The following is a 20,897-nucleotide window of genomic DNA, read 5'->3' on the forward strand; positions in this document are numbered from 1 at the left end:
TGAACGAAAATTAAAACACAGCATACAAAAATTTGTGGAATGCTGTTAAAGCAGTACTTAGGGGAAATCTTATAGCAATAAAAGATTATCTTAAAAAAGAAGGGCTCAAATCAATGACCTAAGCCTTAAGAAGCTACAGAAAAACAAAATGAAACAAATTAAATCCAAAGTAGGCAGCAGAAAGGAAATAATAAAGATCAGAGTGGCAATCAATCAAATAGAAAAGAGCAAAATATTATAGAAATTCAACAAAACCAAGAGTGGTCCCCTGGGACCAATGAAAATAATAAACTTCTAAGCCGTCTGATGAGGAAAAAGAAAGAAAACATTAACTATCAATAACAGAAATGAGAAAAGTGAGAGAGGTTCTCACAAAACTTGTACACAAAATGGAAAATTATGAGCAACTTCTGCTTATAAATCTGTCAATTTAAATGAAACGGATAGATTCCTCAAAAGACACAAACTACTATAGTTTACTTAAGAAGAAATGGGTAACTTGAATAGTTCCTATATCTGTTAGTTAAGAAATGAAATGTATTGTTAAAATCTATCCACAAAGAAAATGCATATGGCTTCACTGATGAATTCTACTGAACACTTTAGGAATAAATAATACCAGTTCTACACAAACTTCTCCAGAAAACTGAAGAGGAGAAATACTTCCCAGCTCATTCCATGAGGCCAGCATTATCTTAATACCAAAACCAGATAAAGACATCACAAGAAAACTACAGATCAATATTCTTCTGAACATAGATGCAAAAAATTTTAAATGAAATCCAACAGAAATAAAAAGATAACCAGGTAGGGTCTCTCCTACTTCTGTTTTAACATTTATAATCAATCTGTATAATTCATAATATTAACAAACAAAAGAGAGAAAAACTATATGATCACCTCAATAAACACAGAAAAAGCATCTGACAAAATTCAATAACCATTTCTGATTTTTTAAAAATGCTCAGCAAACTAGGGATAGAAGCAAATATTCCAACCTCATTCAAAGCATGCATCTGTTAGAGAATTTATACCCACAATAAAAGGAATCCAGATTGGAAAGTAAGAAATACAACTCTTTACATGATAACATGTTTAGATGATTCTCTATGTAGAAAATCTTATGGAATCTACCAAAAAGTTACCAAACTTCTACAAAGTTAGTTTAGCAAGGTTGTAGGATACATGATTAATATGCAAAACTCAATTTAATCTTTCTAACCTATCAATGCACAGAAACTGAAATTTTAAACACTATCTCTTACAATGCAATAATTTTCTAAAAACCCAATTTTAAAATGGGCAAAATAGCACATTATTCACAATAGTCAGAATGAATCAAGACAACCCAGATACCCATCAGCTGATGAATGATAAACAAAACATGGTATATCCCACACAATGAAATATTATTCAGCAATTAAAAGAAATGAGGGAATGATACATACTACAACATGGATGAACCTTAAATACATTATGCTAAGTGAAAGAAGCCACAGGGTATATGATTCCACTGATTTGAAATGTACAGAATAAGGAAATACAGGGCAAAAGTAGATATTGCCTAGGGCTGAGAAGGATGAGAGAGCTGGGGATAATGAATAAGGGACTAAAACCAACAAAAATGTTCTAAAATTAATTAATGGCAATGGTTGCAGGACTCGAAATATACCAGAAGCCATTGAACTGAAAGTTGTAAATGGGTGAATTGTATGTAAAGTGAGCTATATCTCAATGAAGTTGTTAAAGCAACAAGCAAATGAAGTCGCTGCGGTCTCCAAGGGGCAGGACTCCCAGGAACTGGTCCTGAGCCAGGAATCACCTTGGAAGCCATGGATGAGCCCCAGGTGATGCCTCCTCCCCTTTCAACCTCCCCATCCCTCCGTCTCCCTCCATGACAAGCCTCAGAAGCCTAGGTGTTCGTAACTCACCACCTGAGCCCTCAGGAAGGTGGGCGGCAGCTTCAGATCCTCCTCAGCACAGTGCATCAAAGGAACTTGCCGGCAGATGCTCGCAGGGCAGGAACCAACCACTTCAGTCCAGTGATGTAGCGGGATTCTCTGAGGATAGGCAAGGAAATCGCACGCCTCTCCTTCCCCATGAGCCAGTCATCTGGCGCGTGGTGCTGGCTGCCAAGCCAAGATTACAGGGAAGGCCCCCGGCCCCCATTACACACAGTGGAGCACATCTGCCAGCCTGACCGTGGCTCCTGGGAGAGGGTGGGGTGGAGAAACCCGAGAGGGAGGCGGGGATGGAGTGCTGCCCCAAACATGCCGAGAGCAGAGCGGGGAGCCCATGGTACCTCCAGGTACCTTACCTGGAATCCTTTCCAGACAAGAGCCCTGCCTGGTGGGTAAACAGAGAAGAAATCGTGCAACACCAGGCCATCTGGGAGCTGATGGGAGAGCACTTTCCCCCGCAGTCCTTCCTGATTTTAGGTGCTGTTTTATACAGCAGGGCTCTGGCACTTCCTCCGCCCTGAGATGATGGAGCATTGGCCCAGGGCAGGCCCTCCGCCCTGAACCAACACCAGGGTCTCCCTGGACTCTGGTGAGTGACATTGCTGTCACCAGGACAGTGACAGCCCCAGAGCTGCTGGCACCCGTGACAGGGGACTGGCTCGGAAATGCCAAAACAGGCGTTAGGAGTTCTGGAAGCAACTGGGAACTATGGGACATTTTGCACAGAGAAAACAATTTCTGATCAACCCATCCCAGTGATGTGTAGCTTGTACTCAACTATTCACAGCAGACTGTTTCAAGGACTTTATTTTAAATTGATATAGAGTCTGTTCAGTTACCAAAGCCATTTATTGCATTCTCTCCATTTCATAGCTGGAATTCAAAGTGTTAAAGATTCGATTCACTCAAGTGAAAAAAAAGATCAAGAAATCATCGTAAGAGCTATTTTCTGAAGAATATGCCCAGTATTTTATTGTTCTGTGCCTTTAGATTACAGTACCAATGTCCTACTTCCAGTCAAGTGTGAGACATGGGTCTAACTAAGGACCACATGAAACCTGGGCAACAAACAATCCTGTAACAGCTGTGACATGGGTGCTGGCCTCCAGGCCTCGTGAGTTAGGACACCCTGCTTGCCTTTCCAGAAACGCAGTGGCTCTGGACACCTCAACTGGTCCCTGTGGTAGAGGGACTGAAGGATCCTTTTCTGAACTTGGCTTCTCCATGAAAGAGACAGAAGAATGGCTTAAATGTTAATACACCCTGAAACTTAGAAACAAAAACAAGTCTGTGTCTTCTGCAAAGCTGGTGAACATGTGGATGCCAGTGTTTTTAGAGTGAGATGTTTTAGGGGCAGTGGGTAACTGACTAAGTAAGGATGCTGTGTAAGATTTTTGTTTTCCTGGAAAGGCAGAAAAGACTGAAAATCAGTTAAACATAACATTTAGAATGTAACATCTTCACTTGGGAAATTTATGAATATGAATCTACACGGCAACAAAACACCATCTTCTGATGATTGCACTGGCAAAGTCGGCAAACCCACACTAATTTCTGTTTCGCTTATTTCTTGGCTCAAGCTCAACACTTTCAGCTGACCTTGTGCGACGATTCTGTCTGGGGCTTATTTCTGTGTCTTGAAGATCATTTCTGAAAATGGAAAAAAGAAAATGCCAGCTTAGAAAATGATGATCGTTATTATTCTACAGCAGTTTCTGGTTTATAAGTGCTTTCCCATGTGTTTTTACTGTAATCCTCCAAATAGCCTTCCATTCCACTGACAAGTCTACTATGATAATTATTACTACTTTTATTATTATTCCCACTTTACAACTGAGAAAACAGTGACTTAGCACAGTTCACAGATCCTAAATGACAGAGTTAAGAACTGAATCTCCCTCTCAATCAGAATCTAGCAGTTTTTTGCTTCTGCTTCACATGCAGAAAGCTGCCAAAAAAAAAAAAAAAATGTTTCCATTACAACAAGAGGAAGCCAGAGAGTCTAACAAAATCAAAATTTATCTCAATCCTGTCAGAGAGCTGAGGTTGTAAGGGGACCAAGAAAACAAAGCCCCCTCCCAACAGAGATGGGCCATGCGCATCCCCTCACTTTGGGCAGAGCGCTGGGGGAAAGACGTGGCTGCCATTCAAGTAAGTGGGAAGACAAAAGCAAACTTTCTCTGGATTCTGGAGCACATGCAGAGACCAAACTACATGGAGAAGAACAGGCTCCCAGACTACATGGAAAGAGAAGTCCAGACATCTCAGCGCAACATGGCTTCTATCTGCCCTGCGAGTGGGCTATATGCCACATAAATGACCACCCGCAGCCTGAGGCCAGCCCGGACTGAGAAATCAGAAGCAAATAAAATGGCTGTGGTTTAAGCTTCTAAGTTTCAGGGTGATTTGTTATATGGCAATTAAAAAACTAAACAGAAACTATTTTTGTTCAATTCATTCTGCTTATCTACCACTACATAACAAACCATTCTCAGGAAACAGCACAATTGTTTATTTGGTCATGATTCCAGATCTGGGCAGGGCTCGGAACCGACAGCTGAACTGAGTTTGGAGGATTCACTTCAAGGAAGGCTCACTCGTCCGGTGGCAAGTTGGTGCTGGCTGCTGACTAGAAAATTGGCTGGTGAGAGGGCTGCCCCATCCTCCTCCAATTGTCTTCTCCCCATGCCCAGGGCAGGCTTCTCACAGCGGAAGGGCTGGGTCCAAGGGGAAGAATCCGAAAAGTGAGCATTCTGGAAGGACAAGCCCCCCTGTGCAAACACTAACCAAGCTTCTTCTCATATCACATGACCAAGTGCAGAATCAATGTGGGCCTTGAGAGTGTGAGTACTGAAGGGGCGTGATTCACTGCACCCACCAAACTAACCCTAACCCTGGGTGTATTCAGTTGGAAAAATCCATCAAGCTGTGCACTTAAGATGTGTTCACATTAATAATAGTACTTAATAAATAACAATCAATAAAGTCCCCTCCTCCAAAAAGAGACAGCCAAATTATCAAGTCTCAACTAGAAAATATGTTGGGATCATTAGTGTACTGCAAATGACTTCTCATGGGGTTAGGATGAAATGCAGATTACCAATAGAGAAAATGATTCTTCCTTTTCTGATTTTATAACATTAGAAAAAGCTATTTCCTAAAAAAGGATTTTTAAGGCACTAAAAGGTAAAGCACAAGAGATAGAGTTAAAAAAAGATTTATAAGTGGCAATCCTTATCCACCCGGGAGTGTGTTCCGATCCAAAGAATGCTGACTGGCATATTCAATCTCATATGCCTACTGAGTGCCCACCCTGAGACTCCCCTCCCCCAGGCACCGTGCAAGGTGTGGAGCCTAATGAACATCCTCTCTAGGAAGCGAGTCGGGGTTTAAGTGCAGACAGAGTGCTGCAAGATCAAGGGAGCAGTCAGGGGCTCCCGAGCAAAGCTGTCCAGGAAGGAACCACAACTCCTGTGTGGATGAAGAAAGGAGAAAAGGCAACTAAGGTGGAAGCAACAGCAGTATAAGGCAGTATGACTCTGAAGCAGAGATGAGTAGTTCAGCTTGGCTGTACCGAGGAAAGAGGGGTGGGGAAGGACGGTCCAAGAGCCAGCGGGCAGGCTGGGGCCGTAGCTCACAAGTCCCCACAGGACTTTAAACTACCACAGAGAACACAGTGTCTTTCAGGTCTCACTGGCAAAATGAAGCGTACTGACTAGAGGCAGAGAGACAGCCAGCCAGACGGACGGCTGTGGCAGGAAGCCAGAGAGAAAACAAGGTCTTATGCAGACTGTGGCACAGAGGGGCTGACAGAGTTAGTTCAGGGGTCATCCACAGTCCCGCTCCTCAACGAGGGGGCCTCAGAAGCAGCATCAGCAACCCCGGGGAGTGTGTCAAAATGCAAACTCCTGTACCCCAGCCCAAATCTCCAAAATCTCAATCTCGGGGTTCAGTGGAGCCCAATAATCTATTTTAACAAGTCCTCCAAGTGATCTTGATGTACATTTAAGTCTGAGGACAACTTATCCTTAGGGTTTTGCAATCAACTGCATCTGAGATGTAAGAGAGAGTGAGAAGCTGACAATGATTCTTAGGTTTCTGGCTGGAGCAGTGGGGAAGACTGTTGACACCACCGCCCACTGAGGGAAGAGAGTGTGGAGGGGGAGCAGGTCTGAAGAAGGGACTCAGACTCCTGGAGGCAGAAACATCTCCTCCACAATTTCATGTGGAAACTGAAAGCTGGAAACATGACACGTGAAATGATTTACCTGGACCATTTTTCTTCCTATTTTCATCCTATTCAATGTAAATATATCCTGTAGCTCAAATTGGTAAGATGAACCAATAATCATAGATATAAGAACCTGAGACCAACCTACAGAAAGTAGGGTTTTGTTTTGGGTGGGTTTTTTTCTTTTTTTTTTTTTTTTCTGCTTATGAAAATACCGCTTTATATGGGGCACTGTATTACTAAAAGAACCTCTCAATCACTTATGGTATTAGGAGATGTATTCGGACTGAAACAGCATGTTCTAGGACTAATATCTCAAACATGTCACTTGCGGTACCACAACATACCTATAAGCTTTGTTGTTATTGTCCAGTCACTGTAGTGTCCAACTCTTGGTGACCCCATGAACCGTAGCACGCCAGACTTCCCTGTCTGTCTTCATCTCGTGGAGCTTGCCCAAACTCATCTCCATTGAGTCAGTGAGGCCATCCAACCATCTCATATTCTGTTGCCTTCTTCTCCTCTTGCCCTCTGTCTTTCCCAGCATCAGGGTATTTTCCAATGACTTGGCTCTTTGCATCAGGTGGCCAAAGTACTGGAGTTTCAGCATCAGCCCTCCCAGTGAGTTTCAGGGCTGATTTCCTTTAGGATTGACTGGTTTGATCTCCTTGCTGTCCAAGGGACTATTAAGAATCTTCTCCACAACCACAGTTTGAAAGTGTCAGTTCTCCGGCACTAAGCCTTCTTTATGGTCCAACTCTCACATCCGTACATGACTACCAGAAAAACCATAACTTTGACTATATGGACCTTTCTCAGCAAAGTGATGTCTCTGCTTTGTGTTGATGTCTCAACACTGTCTAGGTTGGGCATAGCTTTTCTTCCAAGGAGTAAGCGTCTTTTAATTTCATGGCTGCAGTCACCACCCGCAGTGATTTTGGATCCCGAGAAAATAAAATCTGCCACTGTTTCAACTTTTTCCAAATCTATTTCCCATGAAGTGATGGAACCAGATGCCACGATCTTTGTTTTTTGACTGCTAAGTTTTAAGCCAGCTTTTTCACTCCTCTTTCACCCTCATCAAGAGGCTCTTTAGATCCTCTGCACTTTCTGCCATTAAAGTGGTATCATCTGTGTATCTGAGGTTGTTATTTCTCCCAGCAATCTTGACTCCAGCTTGTGAGTCATCCAGCCTGGTATTTCGCATGATGTACTCTGCATATAAGTTAAATAAATAATATACAGCCTTGATGTACTTCTTTCCCAATTTGGAACCAGTGCATTGTTCCATGTCCGGTTCTAACTGTTGCTTCTTGTCCTGGATACAGGTTTCTCAGGAAGCAGGTCAGGTGGTCTGGTATTCCCATCTCTTGAAGAACTTTCCACAGTTTGTTGTGATCCACACAGTCAAAGGCTTTAGCATAGTCAATGAAGCAGAAGTAGATTTTTTTTTTTTAATTCCCTTGCTTTCTCTAAGATCCAGCAGATGTTGGCAATTTGATCTCTGGTTTCCCTGCCTTTTCTAAATCCAGCTTGAACATCTGGAAGTTCTCAGTTTACATGCTGCAGAAGCCTAGCTTGAAGAATTTTGAGCATAATCTTGATAGCATGTGAAATGAACGCAACTGTACAGTAATTTGAACATTCTTTGTCACTGCCTTTGGGATCAGAATGAAAACTGAACTCCTCCAGTCCTGTGGCCACTACTAAATTTTCCAAATTTGCTGGCATATGGAGTACAGCACTTTAACAGCATCCTCTTTTAGGATCTGAAATAGCTCAGCTGGAATTCCATCACCTCCACTAGCTTTGTTCATAGTGATCCTTCCTAAGGCCCCCTTGACTTCACACTCCAGGATGTCTGGCTCTAGGTGGGTGACCACACGACCGTGGTTATCTAGGTCATTAAGACCTGTTTTGTACAGTTCATTGTATTCTTGCCACCTCTTCTTAATCTCTTCTGAATCTCATGAACAGTATGAAAAGGCCTATAAGCTTAAGATGCATATCTGCAGAGCTATTATTTTGTTGAGAAGTAAAGCTGTGTGGTTCTTTCCTGATTCTGTTTCTAAAGCTGTACTGTGGCATAAGCTGGTTCAAACTGCTCCACGTTCAGCTGAAACCAGGAAGCCTGGATTCTTACCCCAGCAGCGCCACTACCTCGCTGTGAACCTTAACCCTGTCAACTTACCTCTCTGGAGCGCAGTCTCTTTCCCTATAAAACGAAGGGACTGGACTAGACGAGCACTCACATCCTTCCAGGTTTAACAGTGCCTATCTGTGAGGATCAGCGATGGGATTTGTTTTCTAAGTGCTTTCTCATAGTAATGACTTTAAGAGGTTGGTCACCATTGCCAAAAATGGGCTTGGACTCAGGAATTCTGGGTTTAAGCTTGTCACAGCCATTGATGTGAGGGTTTAGTTTAGCATGAACAGGGTGATTCATGGCACAAGAGGAAGTAGTTACTAATGAGTGGTCTCTTCTCCCAGAATTCAAAGTTCAGAAATGCTCAGGTGAAAATAAGGCAGCCACAATCTCAAAACACTCATAAAACACTACTGTTTGAGCCACCAAATACCTTTTCCATTCTCCCAGTGATTCAGCTATAATACTACAAAATGTCAGCAGAGTAAGCCTCATTCTTGGGACAGACAATTTAGCTTAATGGTCAAAAAAGTTGAATTTTGACATATTAGATTGAAATCTCAGTTCTACCACTTATCACTTATTATTAACTGACCTTAGGGTAGAGATTTACCTCTTTCAGCCCCAGAGAGGCTTTCAGAAACATGAAGACATCAAGAGCATCAGATTCTGCTAAGAAGTCAAAGGAGATGCGGCCTAACACGTTGTTCTTTGGACTTGGCCACCTGGGCTTGATCCCTGGGTTGGGAATATCCCCTGGAGGAGGGCATGGCAACCCACTCTAGTATTCTTGCCTGGAGAATCCCAGGGACAGGGGAGCCTGGCGGGCTACAGTCCATGGGGTCGCAAAGAGCAGGACACAACTGAGTGACTAGACACAGCACAGCACAACATGGTCTTCAGTGACTTCAGTAAAGGCTATTTCAGAAGAACCGAGAGGCCTGGCTGAGGATGTTGACGAGTAAGCGAGATGAGGAATGCAAACGGCAAGTAGAGGCTGCCTACTGAGAAAGGCAGGAGAGACACAAGAGCAGCTGCAGGAGGAATCTGAGTGAGAGGGGAGGCTAAGTGTTTAGTTGGCTGGGTTCAAGTTGGGAAAGATTCGCTGAAAACCCAATGAAAGGACTTCCCTGGTGGAGCAGTGCATAAGAATCCACCTGCCGTGTTGGTGGCCTGAGGGCTGAGTTTTTTCACTCCTCTTATTTTGGGTGTTGCTACTCTGCAGCCGATGGGATTTGTGGGCTGGACCAGTGGTGACAGGGTTAGAAAAGGAAATGTAGGAATCTGGCTCTCAGAGACAAGGTTTGCAAACTTGCAAAAATCCCAAGATTTCCTAGAATAAAATAATCCCCAACTGATTTTGAAATTGGATTTTTGTTTAGGATCAAGATTAGGACAAGAATAGGTATGCCTCTTTGGTCTTATGTATCATAAGTACAAACTGTACTTTTTTTGCACATTGGAATAAAGTTATTTCCATCAGCAACAGTCTGTTTTTAACCAATATGAAAAGATTGTTAGACCAAATGTTTATATTCTTGAAGTGTATTTCATCATTGGTTACAGTTTTAAGTGGAAGACGACTGCCTTTTCATAGCCATAAAGTGAATTATAAGTGCTGTTCCAATTCCAACATTTCTTTAGGAATATATTGAAATACCAACAATAGTTTGAATTATGTTCTGTAATAAAGTATCAGTTCTTTTACAATGTAAAAAAAAAAGAAAAGAGAAAAAGAATTTGCCTGCCAATGCAGGGGATACAGGTTCGATCCCTGGTCTGGGAAGATTCGCATGTGCTGTGGAGGAATGAAGCCTGTGTGCCTAGAGATTGTGCTCTGCAACAAGAGAAGCCATTACAATGAGAAGCCCAAGCACCGCAATGAAGAGGAGCCCCTGCTCGCTGCAACTAGAGAAAGCTTGTACACAGCAACGAAGACCCAGTGCAGCCAAAATTAAAAAAATTAAAAAATTAATTAAAAAAAAACAGTGAGAGAGAGAGAGAGAGGAGTGGAGGAGAGAAGCAGAAGTATCTCAACAAGAGCAGAGAGAAGAGGTAATGTTCCTGACAAGAGGGCAGGCATGAGGTAGGAAAAAGTGGACTCTATAATACAGGGATAACCCTTTATTATGAAAGGAAGGAATTATAAAAGGAGGAATAAAATATGTATAAAAACAGGCAGATTTATACATTCGATGTTGGAAGGGTAAGGAATCCCACACAACAGCTTCTATTTCCTCTACCAAAGAAGAGACAAGGTCTTCAGTGAGGCTCAAGTCACTGAGACCTGAGAAGGGTGCGAATAATCTCTGTGAAGAACAAGACAAAGAAATAATCACAGAAACAGTAAAAGCGCTAGGCAGCTGTGAGGGCCCACTTGGGGCGTGATCGTCCTGAAACTGCAGTGGAACAAATCTGCCTGGATGAACTACAATCTTATGACTAGTAACATTTAGGGAAGGATTAGAAGTTTTCTAAAGACTCTAAACCAGTGCTTAAGGCCTGACTGTTAAGTCTGGACTATAAGTTGCCCACTGGAACAATTTACCTTTAGAAAAACAACTTCTGACAAGTAACCAGCGTTATTAAGCTAGGATTCCATTTCTACGCAGAAATATACAGAAACAAGTAGTGAACCGGAAATCTTTACCTTGAGATGCATGAATTACTACTTTCTTAAGTCAGTAAGCACAAATATTCTTTGGTTTGCAAATCAATTGTATAGAACCATAATTTATCAGGTTAAAGTACATGAGTATTTAGTGATGACGAGAACTCACTTATGTGATGCTTCCCAGGCTTCTTCTTCTTCTAGAAGATCTCTTATGATGTCTGAACTGGAACTAAAAGGATATGTAAGTCAATATTGCCTGATAATAAAAAGACTGTGCTTCCATTTATATAAAATTATAAAAAATGCAACCTAATCAAAGGTGACAGAAAGCAAATGAGCAGACCAGTGGTTACCCGCGGGGGGTGGGCAAGGAGGGACTACAAAATGGCACAAGAAAACTTTGAAAGTGATGGACAGTCATCATCATCTTCCTTGAGTAGATGACACCACAGTACACATGTGACAAACTCATCAAACTGTGTGCTTTAAGTATTTGCAGTTTAAAATGTCTATTGACAGAAGAATGTATAAAGAAGATGGGGTACATATATACAACGGAATATTATCAGCTACTAAAAGAATAAAACCATGCCATTTGTAGCAACATGGATGGACCTAGAGAGTGTCATACTGAGAAAAATAAGTCAGACAGAGAAGAAGAAACACCGTATCATGTCCCTTATATGTGGAATCTAAAAAGAAATGATACAAATAAACTTACTTATAAAACAGAAACAGATTGAGAGACTTCAAGAAGGAGCTTATGGTTGCTGGGGGGGAAGGATGGGGAAGGGATAATTATGGAGTTTGGGATGGACGGGTACACACTGCTATATTTAAAATGGATAACCAACAAGGACCTACTGTACAGCACATGGAACTCTGTTCAATGTTATAAGGCAGCCCGGATGAAAGGGGAGTTTGGGGTACATGTATTTGTATGGTTGAGCCCCTTGCCATTTACCTGAAACTATCACAATATTGCTTGTTAATAGGCTATATCCCAATACAAAATAAAAAGTTAACAGATAAAATAAATAAATATTTGCAGTTTATTATACATCAATTCAATGAAGCTGTGTTAAAAAAACTTAATTAGTAATAATAATGAAAAAAAATCACTAAAGCTTAAATAAATCCCTTAATAAAAAACCTGAATTCAAATGGAATATAATCATGAGCCTTTTCAATTTCAATTTATGGTAACCAAAGATCAAAGTATGTCTTAAAAACTGCATTTTAATGATGAAATTCACAAGAGATATTAAGTTCCTTAGTGGCTGTTAGTCCCTTTGTACCCAGATAAAGTACAATGTAATTAATTTGAACTGTACTTAAGTAATCAAATAAAGTATAATGTAATTAATTTGAACTGTACTTATACTGTAATTTGTTATAATGCAACCTAAAGTGCTATGTAATCTTTGGCCGATCTGTGCAAAGGGGCCAAATCAATAGAGTAGAGAGGGCATGTATTATTTCTTTAAAAGAAAAATGCTTTGAGGCTTTAGGCCTACCAAATATATATAAAATGTACATGAATATAAAAAAGCATTTCTTTAGACATCCAAGACACAGAATGTCATGGGCATTGTATGAGACAAATTATAAATAGTCATCACAATCCCCAGGGTAGAGAAGGTTCAAACAAAGGAATAACTCTTTCTCAGGCAAGACACAACAGGTGTGGAACTGTTAGTGCCAGTCTTATTTCTAGTGATATTCTCACAGACAACAAAAGTTTAAAAATTATGAATATTTAAAGTACCAATGAATCATTCTCACCCACTTCTGACAAACTGCTTTGAAGCAGTGTTTGCCTACGACTCCTGAACAAAAAAATAAAAAGGGCAACAGTCAATAAACACAGCTCTGTACCAAATATTTTACTCAAGGGGTTCCCCCAATTCAGGACACTCAAGGAGCTACACACAGGGCGCCCCTGACCATCATTTGTCATCCAGCACTATCCCCCAACCAATTCCCTCCCACTAGGTGGCAAAATTGCTCCTACTGAGAACTCACGAGCCTGGGGAAATGGGGGAAAGGGGTGGTCATACAGCTGTGGGTCCTTGTAGGTATCACATCACTAGAAAAACAGTAAAGTCAGCTTCTTGCTGACATCCTCTCCCCAGTAGACACATACAAATTTTTTTAAACAGGAAGGTTACAGAGCATCCCCACTATTCCAGCTAAGCAAACAGGATGGCCAAGCCTGTCAAATAACATACTAGTCTGCGATCAATTTACTTCTGGGCTTTCAAATCACTAGCACAAATAACTGATTTATTGAAGGAAAATATCTGCAGTGTATTAATGATACAAACCTAACAGGTTTTTGCTACACTACCTCAATGAGAACAGATGGTGGAGGAGGCATACAAAACACACATCTCAGAAGTGGTCTACAATCTCTTCTTCCTCTGCTACTTCATGACCACCGACCAACATCATGCATGGCTGCTTGAATTCCTCAATTCTCATACCTTTCCTTCTATTCCAGCTTGTCACTAACCTGATGATAATCAAATCACTAAACTGAATGATACAAAGTTTGGGAGGTCTGACGTTTACCTAAAATGAAGTTTCAGCATATTTTGCTGTATCTGCTGTTCCAATTCAAGTCACCACTACTAAGAAACTGCGAGTTGATGCTGACTAATACAACTAAAATAGCAGACAGCAATGTCCATTCCTTTTGAGAAGACAATGTGCATGCATGCTCAGTCATTCACTCCTGTCCAACTCTTTGCAACCCCATACACTACAGCCCGCCAGGCTCCTCTGTCCATGGAATTTTTCAGGCAAGAATACTGGAATGGGTTGCCATTTCCTACTCCAGGGGATGTTCCTGACCGAGGGATTGAACCCACATTTCCTGGTATTGGCAGGTGGATTCTTTACCACTGTGCCACCTGGGAAGCCTCTTAAGGAAATGTACTTACTATATTCTACTCAAAAGCCACATTCCTGAAATTAAACACCAAGTTTCACAAACAGGATTTTACAAAGAGACTACTGGGTAAAACAGGCAGTGTTACTAAATGACCACTCTCAGATCTCCTCCTTGTGGACAGCAGTAATTAGTATCTTTAAAATCTTAGTCATTTTAATATGGCTTGGAGATCAAAAATTCCTTTCACACACTTTCAAGATATCTAAACAATCCTCCATAAGAGAAATTAACTACTCACTCTGGTACACCCAGAGTCAGGGCATGCACAAGCCTACACAGGCTATAGTTCTTAATTCTCAGACAAGAACTTTTTTCAGAGTAAATTTCAGATTCCCTACAATTTAAATTTGAAACAGTCCAACAGATCATGATTTAAGAGTGGAGTATGGAACCTGAAAGTTACAGCTTGCTGTGGAAGGGTATTCAAATCACGCTCTCTGATGTCACCATCCAGACAAGGCTAGAGTGGATATGATTATACAAACCAATATACAAGACAAAGATTCACAGGCAAAAAATATGAATCCTGAATTTTATGGAATCCCACCCCCTAATTCGGAAAGAGTCTAATAGATCTATTTGAAACACCCACACTTAATTTTTCATACCATTTAGATTTCATTTTCAGCTCAAACTTTCAAAAGTGTAAGCTTAGCTATTTTTTGTTTGCTGGCTGGTGGTTGGTCTTTGTCCTAGTTGGTCTTCCTATAATTTATTCTTGTCATTCTCTAATCAAAAGAAGTGGCATAACATCTTACCAGGTGAAGGAAATAATTTCTTTGCTTATTTTTCTTGCAGCATCTTATTTCATTCTACCCATGAAGATTTTACACTAAAGCTGAAAAGTGACATACCAAATACCTCTGGCAATATTATGACTGGTCATACTACACAGAAGAAAAAAATCAGATTTACATATTAGACAAAGTTAAGGTTTCAGTCCTATTTCTGTCACTTAGCATGTAATCCTGGGCAAGTTACTTAATCTTTCCTCAATATCCTCATCTCTAAAGTCAGGATCAAAAAAACATATAGTTTCAACTCTTTGTGACCCCTTGAACTACAGCCCACCAGGCTCCTCTGTCCAGGAATTCTCCAGGCAAGACTACTGGAGTGGATTGCCATTCCCTTCTTCAGTGGATCTTCCCAACCCAGGGACTGAACTTGAGTCTCCTTCATTGCAGGCAGATTCTTTACCAACTGAGCCACCAGGGAAGCCCATATACAGTTCACAGGAATACTATAAAGATTAATCAATATAATACATAGAATGTTCAGCATACAGCTTGACTCATAGTTAAGTGTTCAATAAATATTGCGTCCATTTTCATAAACCAGATGTGGGTCTGAATTACCTAAATAACTGCCTCAGCACCATGCTTCAATTTGCCCTAGGAGACCAGATAACCGTGTGCTGTTTTAATCTTTGATTTCTACTGTTTCTATGACATCAGGGTGCAAATTCATCAAAACTTGATGTTTATCCACCATGGCAGGTACACAAGATACTGTGAGGTAGATAAAATGCAAACATCTGCTATAAAAGTCCTGTGGATTAAAGATTAATTACAAGTGGAATTTTTCTATTATCTAATAGCTACTCTCTCTCAATTCCCACCTCCCCCTCCAAGTCTCTGCTTATAATTATGGCATTAATTTGAGCATGGTTGAGTACATTCAACAAAAACAAAAACCTCTTTAAGGGCCAATCACTGGAGGACCATAAAAGCCTACCAGACAACAGAACTTAAATAAATGCTACCAGCTCCACGAATCCTTTCTCAAACTCCCTTTTCAAATAATCTGTTCTGTAGGGTAAGCAACAGCTTATGTGCTGAATATTTGAGCAGTTGGCTGACAATATTAGAATAGTAAACATTCTAGGTCAAAAACAAAAAAATCACTCAGTGACAAAACCAAAAATTACTATTTTGTTAGCAACTATTCGGAGAAGACAATGGCACCCCACTCCAGTACTCTTGCCTGGAAAATCCCATGGACGCAGGAGCCTGGTGGGCTGCAGTCCATGGGGTCGCTAAGAGTCGGCCACAACTGAGTGACTTCACTTTCACTTTTCACTTTCATGCACTGGAGAAGGAAATGGCAACCCACTCCAGTGTTCTTGCCTGGAGAATCCCAGGGACGGGGGAGCCTGGTGGGCTGCCGTCTATGGGGTCGCACAGAGTCGGACACGACTGAAGAGACTTAGCAGCAGTAGCAGCAGCAGCATTATTACTTCTACAAATCATTGTGATGACTAGATTATATAATTAGCTTTAATTCATATTAGAACCATAGGTTTCACGTCCAGTTGACAGGTGGACAAAGGCTCAGATAAAGTAAAGAGAACAGAGGGATGTTTTCATGCTCTCTACTAGATCTAGAAAAAGATAAAATGAAGAAAGCTTCAAATTCAAATACAAGAAAAAGAGAACACCAGAAAGAATTTATTTATCAAGAAATACATGGAAAATCCTTAATAAGAGATGAAACCAAACCATAACTAAATTTATGTTCAATTTACAAAGACTTCACAATCTTTAATCACCTCATTTGCTTTTCAGAATCACCTAGGGAGAATGGCAGGCACCAACACTATCATTCCATTTTATCAACAAGGAAACTGAACCCCAGGGTCAATGATTCAATAATCTACTATGTGCCAGGCATCCTGATAAAGGAACAAAGCCATGACTGAGCTGATGAACAACGAAGATGCACAGCTAGGTACAGGGATCTGATGGACACGTGTAAATTTCAAGGACTTGATGTCACAGTATCTGAGGAGAAGATAGCACTGCCCCCAGAACAATGCCTGAAGGACTGCCGATCTCATGTACCATTCAGTTTAAGTCCTTTTGAAAAAGCAAAAGGTACAGGATTCCAGGTTCCCACATTTTCCCTAGAAACTTTCAACAATCAAAATTCACCACCTGGAACAAGATGAACCATTAAACTTTCTGGGGTATTCTGAAGTTCAGAAATGTTCCCGGGGTGGGGGTAGAGGGAGCCTCAGGGGGAAGGCTGTAATAAAATACAAAACAGTAATGCATATTAGTGGAAAAAGTATATTTTGTAGCAACAAAAATGCATATTTTGTGGCAACATTAAATTCATTCTACAATACATTATTACAGTTAAAAACCAAATGGGTTAACTTTCCAAAGCAATTAAAAAAATTTTTTTAAATAGCAAAGCTATCACTGAATTATAGTAAGATACTTCTTAGGATCAGTTACTTTGACAATGTTTTCCTTAGATACTGTTTTCTCTTAATTTGAACAGAACCTATTCAACAGTTTTCCTAATAATCCCAATGCCTTCTAAATTACAAAATCCCATTACTATATTTGTCTTACCTTACTGCCTGCATCACCAAACTTCATTAACCAGTTTATAATAATGATACTGATAAAGACGATGATTTCCAAAACTTTACCGTAAAGTACTTACTCTCTTTTTTTTTTTTTACTAAAGTAGATTCATAATCTTTGCATGTTTCAAAATCAAAATGACATAAGAATATGTACACTAAGAGGTCTCACAGGGAGGTCTCTGTCCCTTTCAATCTGTTCCCCTCTATTTCCAACAAATAATCACTTAGTAGTTTGTTTTTTCTTCAGATGTTTCTTTATGCAAAACCAAACAAACATAAGTATATCCAGTTCCTCTCCTTTTAGAAAAGAAACAGAATGCTATCTATGCCATTCTGAATTCTGGTCTTTTCACTTACAAACATACCCTGGAAATCTCTCCACGTCAGTATGCAGAGATTTTCCTTTTAGAACTATCACATAGGATCTTATTGTGTGGATGTACTGGAGTTAAATCAATCAGCCCCAATGATGAATACTCATAGGGATTTCCAGCCTTCTGTTATGATAAACAATGACTTGATGAATAACCCTGCATGTAGTCATTTGTACGCTGCAAGTATACCCATAGGGCAAATTCATGAGAATACTGTGTAAAAGGCCAAACAACAGGACCTTTGGTTGATCTCACCAGATTCTTCACCTTAGGGACTGTATTATGCAGCATTTCAACCAGTAATAAGTGAGAATGTGTCTTTCCCCATAGCCTTACTGCAGAGTCTATTATCAGCAAATGTTAACTTGTCTGCCAACCTTACGACACAATCCCAGAAAAACAAACAACCCAATCAAAAAGTGGGCAAAAGATATAAACAGACATTTCTTGAAAGAAGACATACAGATGGCTATTAAACACACAAAAAGATGTTCAACATCACTCATTATCAGAGAAATGCAAATCAACTTACAATGAGATATCACCTCACACTGGTCAGAATGGCCATCATCAAAGAATCCATAATAACAACAAATGCTGGAAAGGGTGTGGAAAAAAGGGAAACTTAATGGCAACCCACTCCAGTACTCTTGCCTGGAGAATCCCATGGACGGAGGAGCCTGGTAGGCTTCAGTCCACGGGGTCACAAAGAGTCGGACACGACTGAGCGACTTCACTTTCACTTTCACTATGGAAGACAGTATGGAGATTCCTTAAAAAACTAGGAATAAAACTACTATATGACCCAACAATCCCACTACTAGGCATATACTTTGAGGAAACCAAAATTGAAAAAGATACATGTACCCCAATGTTCACTGCAGCACTATCTACAATAGCTAGGACATGGAAACAACTTAGATGCCCATCAACAGATGAATGGATAAAGAAGCTGTGGTACATATATATATATAGAATCTAGAAAGATGGTACTGATGAACCTGTTTGCAGGGCAGCAATGGAGACGCAGACATGGAGAACAGACATACGGACACAAGCAGCGAGAGGAAGGAGCGCGGGACGAATGGAGAAAGTAGCATGGAGACACATACACCACCATATGTAAAACGGATAGCCAACGGGAATTTGCTGCATGACTCGCGGACCTCAAACCAGGGCTCTGCAACAACCTAGAGGCGTGGGAAGGAGGGGGAGGTGGGAGGGAGGAGCCAGAGGGAGGGGACATGTGTATACCTATGGCTGATTCATGTCAATGTATGGCAGAAATACGATTTTGTCAACTAATTATCCTTCAATTAAAAATAAATTTTAAAAATTAAAAAAAAAAGATGTTTGCCAACCTAACAGGTAAGAAATGAATATAATTTGCATTACTCTTTGGGCAAACTGTCTGTTCAAGACTTTTGCCCATTCTTCTTTTTTGAGTTTGTGGTCCTTTCCTTCTCAGTCTCTAGGTGCTCAAAAAGAATATAAAAATCTTGTATGTTTTTTAAAAGTTTCTACTAAACTTCTACACATGAGAAGAAAATATATTAGCATGACTTCTTTCATTGTCAAAAACATTTCTAAGTTAATCTTTGAAAGTTACACATGTTTGACGTTTTTCTTAGTTGATGAATAAGAATTCCAGAGCAAGCATCTACTCTATGGGCAATCCTCACTATCAGGTGATGCCACAAAACTTAGGATCGAAATGTTCTGTTTCCCACTCTCAAAGACTCACACCTCAAATTGCCCACCTGCCAACCCACCCCCACTCTCAGCTGGTGGAACTGCCTCAACCATATTAAGAAGATGAAAGCAGGGGAGTTCCCTGGTGGCCTAGTGGTTAGGACTCTGGGCTTTCACTGCCAAAGCTGGGGTTCAACACTTTGCTGAGGAACTGAGATAGAAGCCATGCAGTGCAGCCAAAAATTTAAAAAAGGGAAGGGGGACAGATAAAAGCAATCTGGCAGGAACTTGCTGCACCTGCATCTGAAGCTATCCTGTCTTCCTTGCTGTTTCTATGGGTGAATCAACCCTGCCCCTAACAAAGGCCAACCCTTCCACTTGCTCCCACCTCATGCCCCCTCAGGACTTTACTCGGGCAACTGGCTCCCACTCCTCATCACTGTCCCCTTCTCAGCCACACATTCCCACTGACTCCTCTGTGGTTCCTCCACATCCAGGCCTAATCTCCACCACCCTGCACAGCAGAAGTTCCTGAGAGCTGGCAGCAGTCATCCCCAAGATTCCCCTCAATGTACACGAGTCAGGCTTCCAGGGAACCTTTCTCTCAAGACCACTGCCAAGACCTTCATGCTGCCCAAGCCCACAGTCCCTGCTCCAGTTCTGTCTGATTTGACTTCTCATCTGTTTTCTTCTGTCAGCTTCCATGGCATCACCATGTCCTAGTTCTTTTCATCCCCCACTAGTCTTTTTCTCCCTGAATCTCCTTTGCTCAGTCTTTTCTAAACGTTTCTACTTTCTAAGTCAGAGGTGAGAGAGGGTTCAGTCTGAAGTTCCTTTTTCTTTTTCTGCACACCCGCACTACTGGCTCTCAGCCAATACCATGCCTTTATGTGTATCTCGAACCTTGATTTTTTCCCATACCTCCACCTCCTTGTTTATCTCTACTTCGTTATTCCACAGGCCCAAAACAAAACCCCTGATTACCAACACTCCCTCAACACACCCCAACCTCTGGAAAAACTTTCTCCTACCCTTTCTCAAATTTCCCATTTTACTTAGTAAGTACCACCACCCACCCAGCTGCCAAAGCCAAAATGTAGCATTCATTCTCAAGGCTGAGCTTTTCCTGTCTTAAACTACCTACACATTCTGTCTATCCAATCTCCAAAATATAGGCCCAATCCCACCTATTTCTAATCTGACTATGATTGTCCCAATCCACTCTACCATGAACCTTGGAAAGGACTGGACAAAAGCCTAACTGGTCTCCCTGCTGCCACTTGTTTCACCTCTAATCCCCGTCCGCTCTTCACAGCATCTAGAGTCATTCTTTTAAACCAGAGAAGCCAGACCACATTGTATCAGATCAATACTGATAAATCAAGTTGATCCCCACAATAATTTATAGATTGAATTTAACCTCAATCAAAATTCCAGGAGAATTTTTCTTTCTTTTCTAGCAACTGTTAAGTTGATTTTAAAGTTTATATAGAGATGCAAAAGGACCTGGAATAGCCAAAACAACTTTTAAGCCCATGGCAGCACCT

The 20,897-nt window shown here is 41.0% G+C and overlaps 1 protein-coding gene across 2 annotated transcripts in view; it reads right to left on the reverse strand.

Annotated features, from left to right (window-relative positions):
* Positions 1-2,795: 2,795 nt before the first annotated feature.
* The window catches only part of RAD18 (RAD18 E3 ubiquitin protein ligase), a 97,480-nt gene continuing 79,378 nt past the window's right edge, over positions 2,796-20,897 (reverse strand). For both annotated transcript variants that reach the window (XM_043442113.1, XM_043442112.1), the window contains 2 exons: positions 11,119-11,181; positions 2,796-3,611 (listed from right to left, as the gene is read on the reverse strand). In XM_043442113.1, coding sequence (XP_043298048.1) covers positions 3,509-3,611; positions 11,119-11,181 — 166 coding nt within the window. In that variant the 3' untranslated portion in view covers positions 2,796-3,508. The remainder of the gene's footprint in view (positions 3,612-11,118; positions 11,182-20,897) is intronic.

This window comes from Cervus canadensis, chromosome 22 (assembly GCF_019320065.1).
Source record: "Cervus canadensis isolate Bull #8, Minnesota chromosome 22, ASM1932006v1, whole genome shotgun sequence".
Classification (NCBI taxonomy): Eukaryota; Metazoa; Chordata; class Mammalia; order Artiodactyla; family Cervidae; genus Cervus; species Cervus canadensis.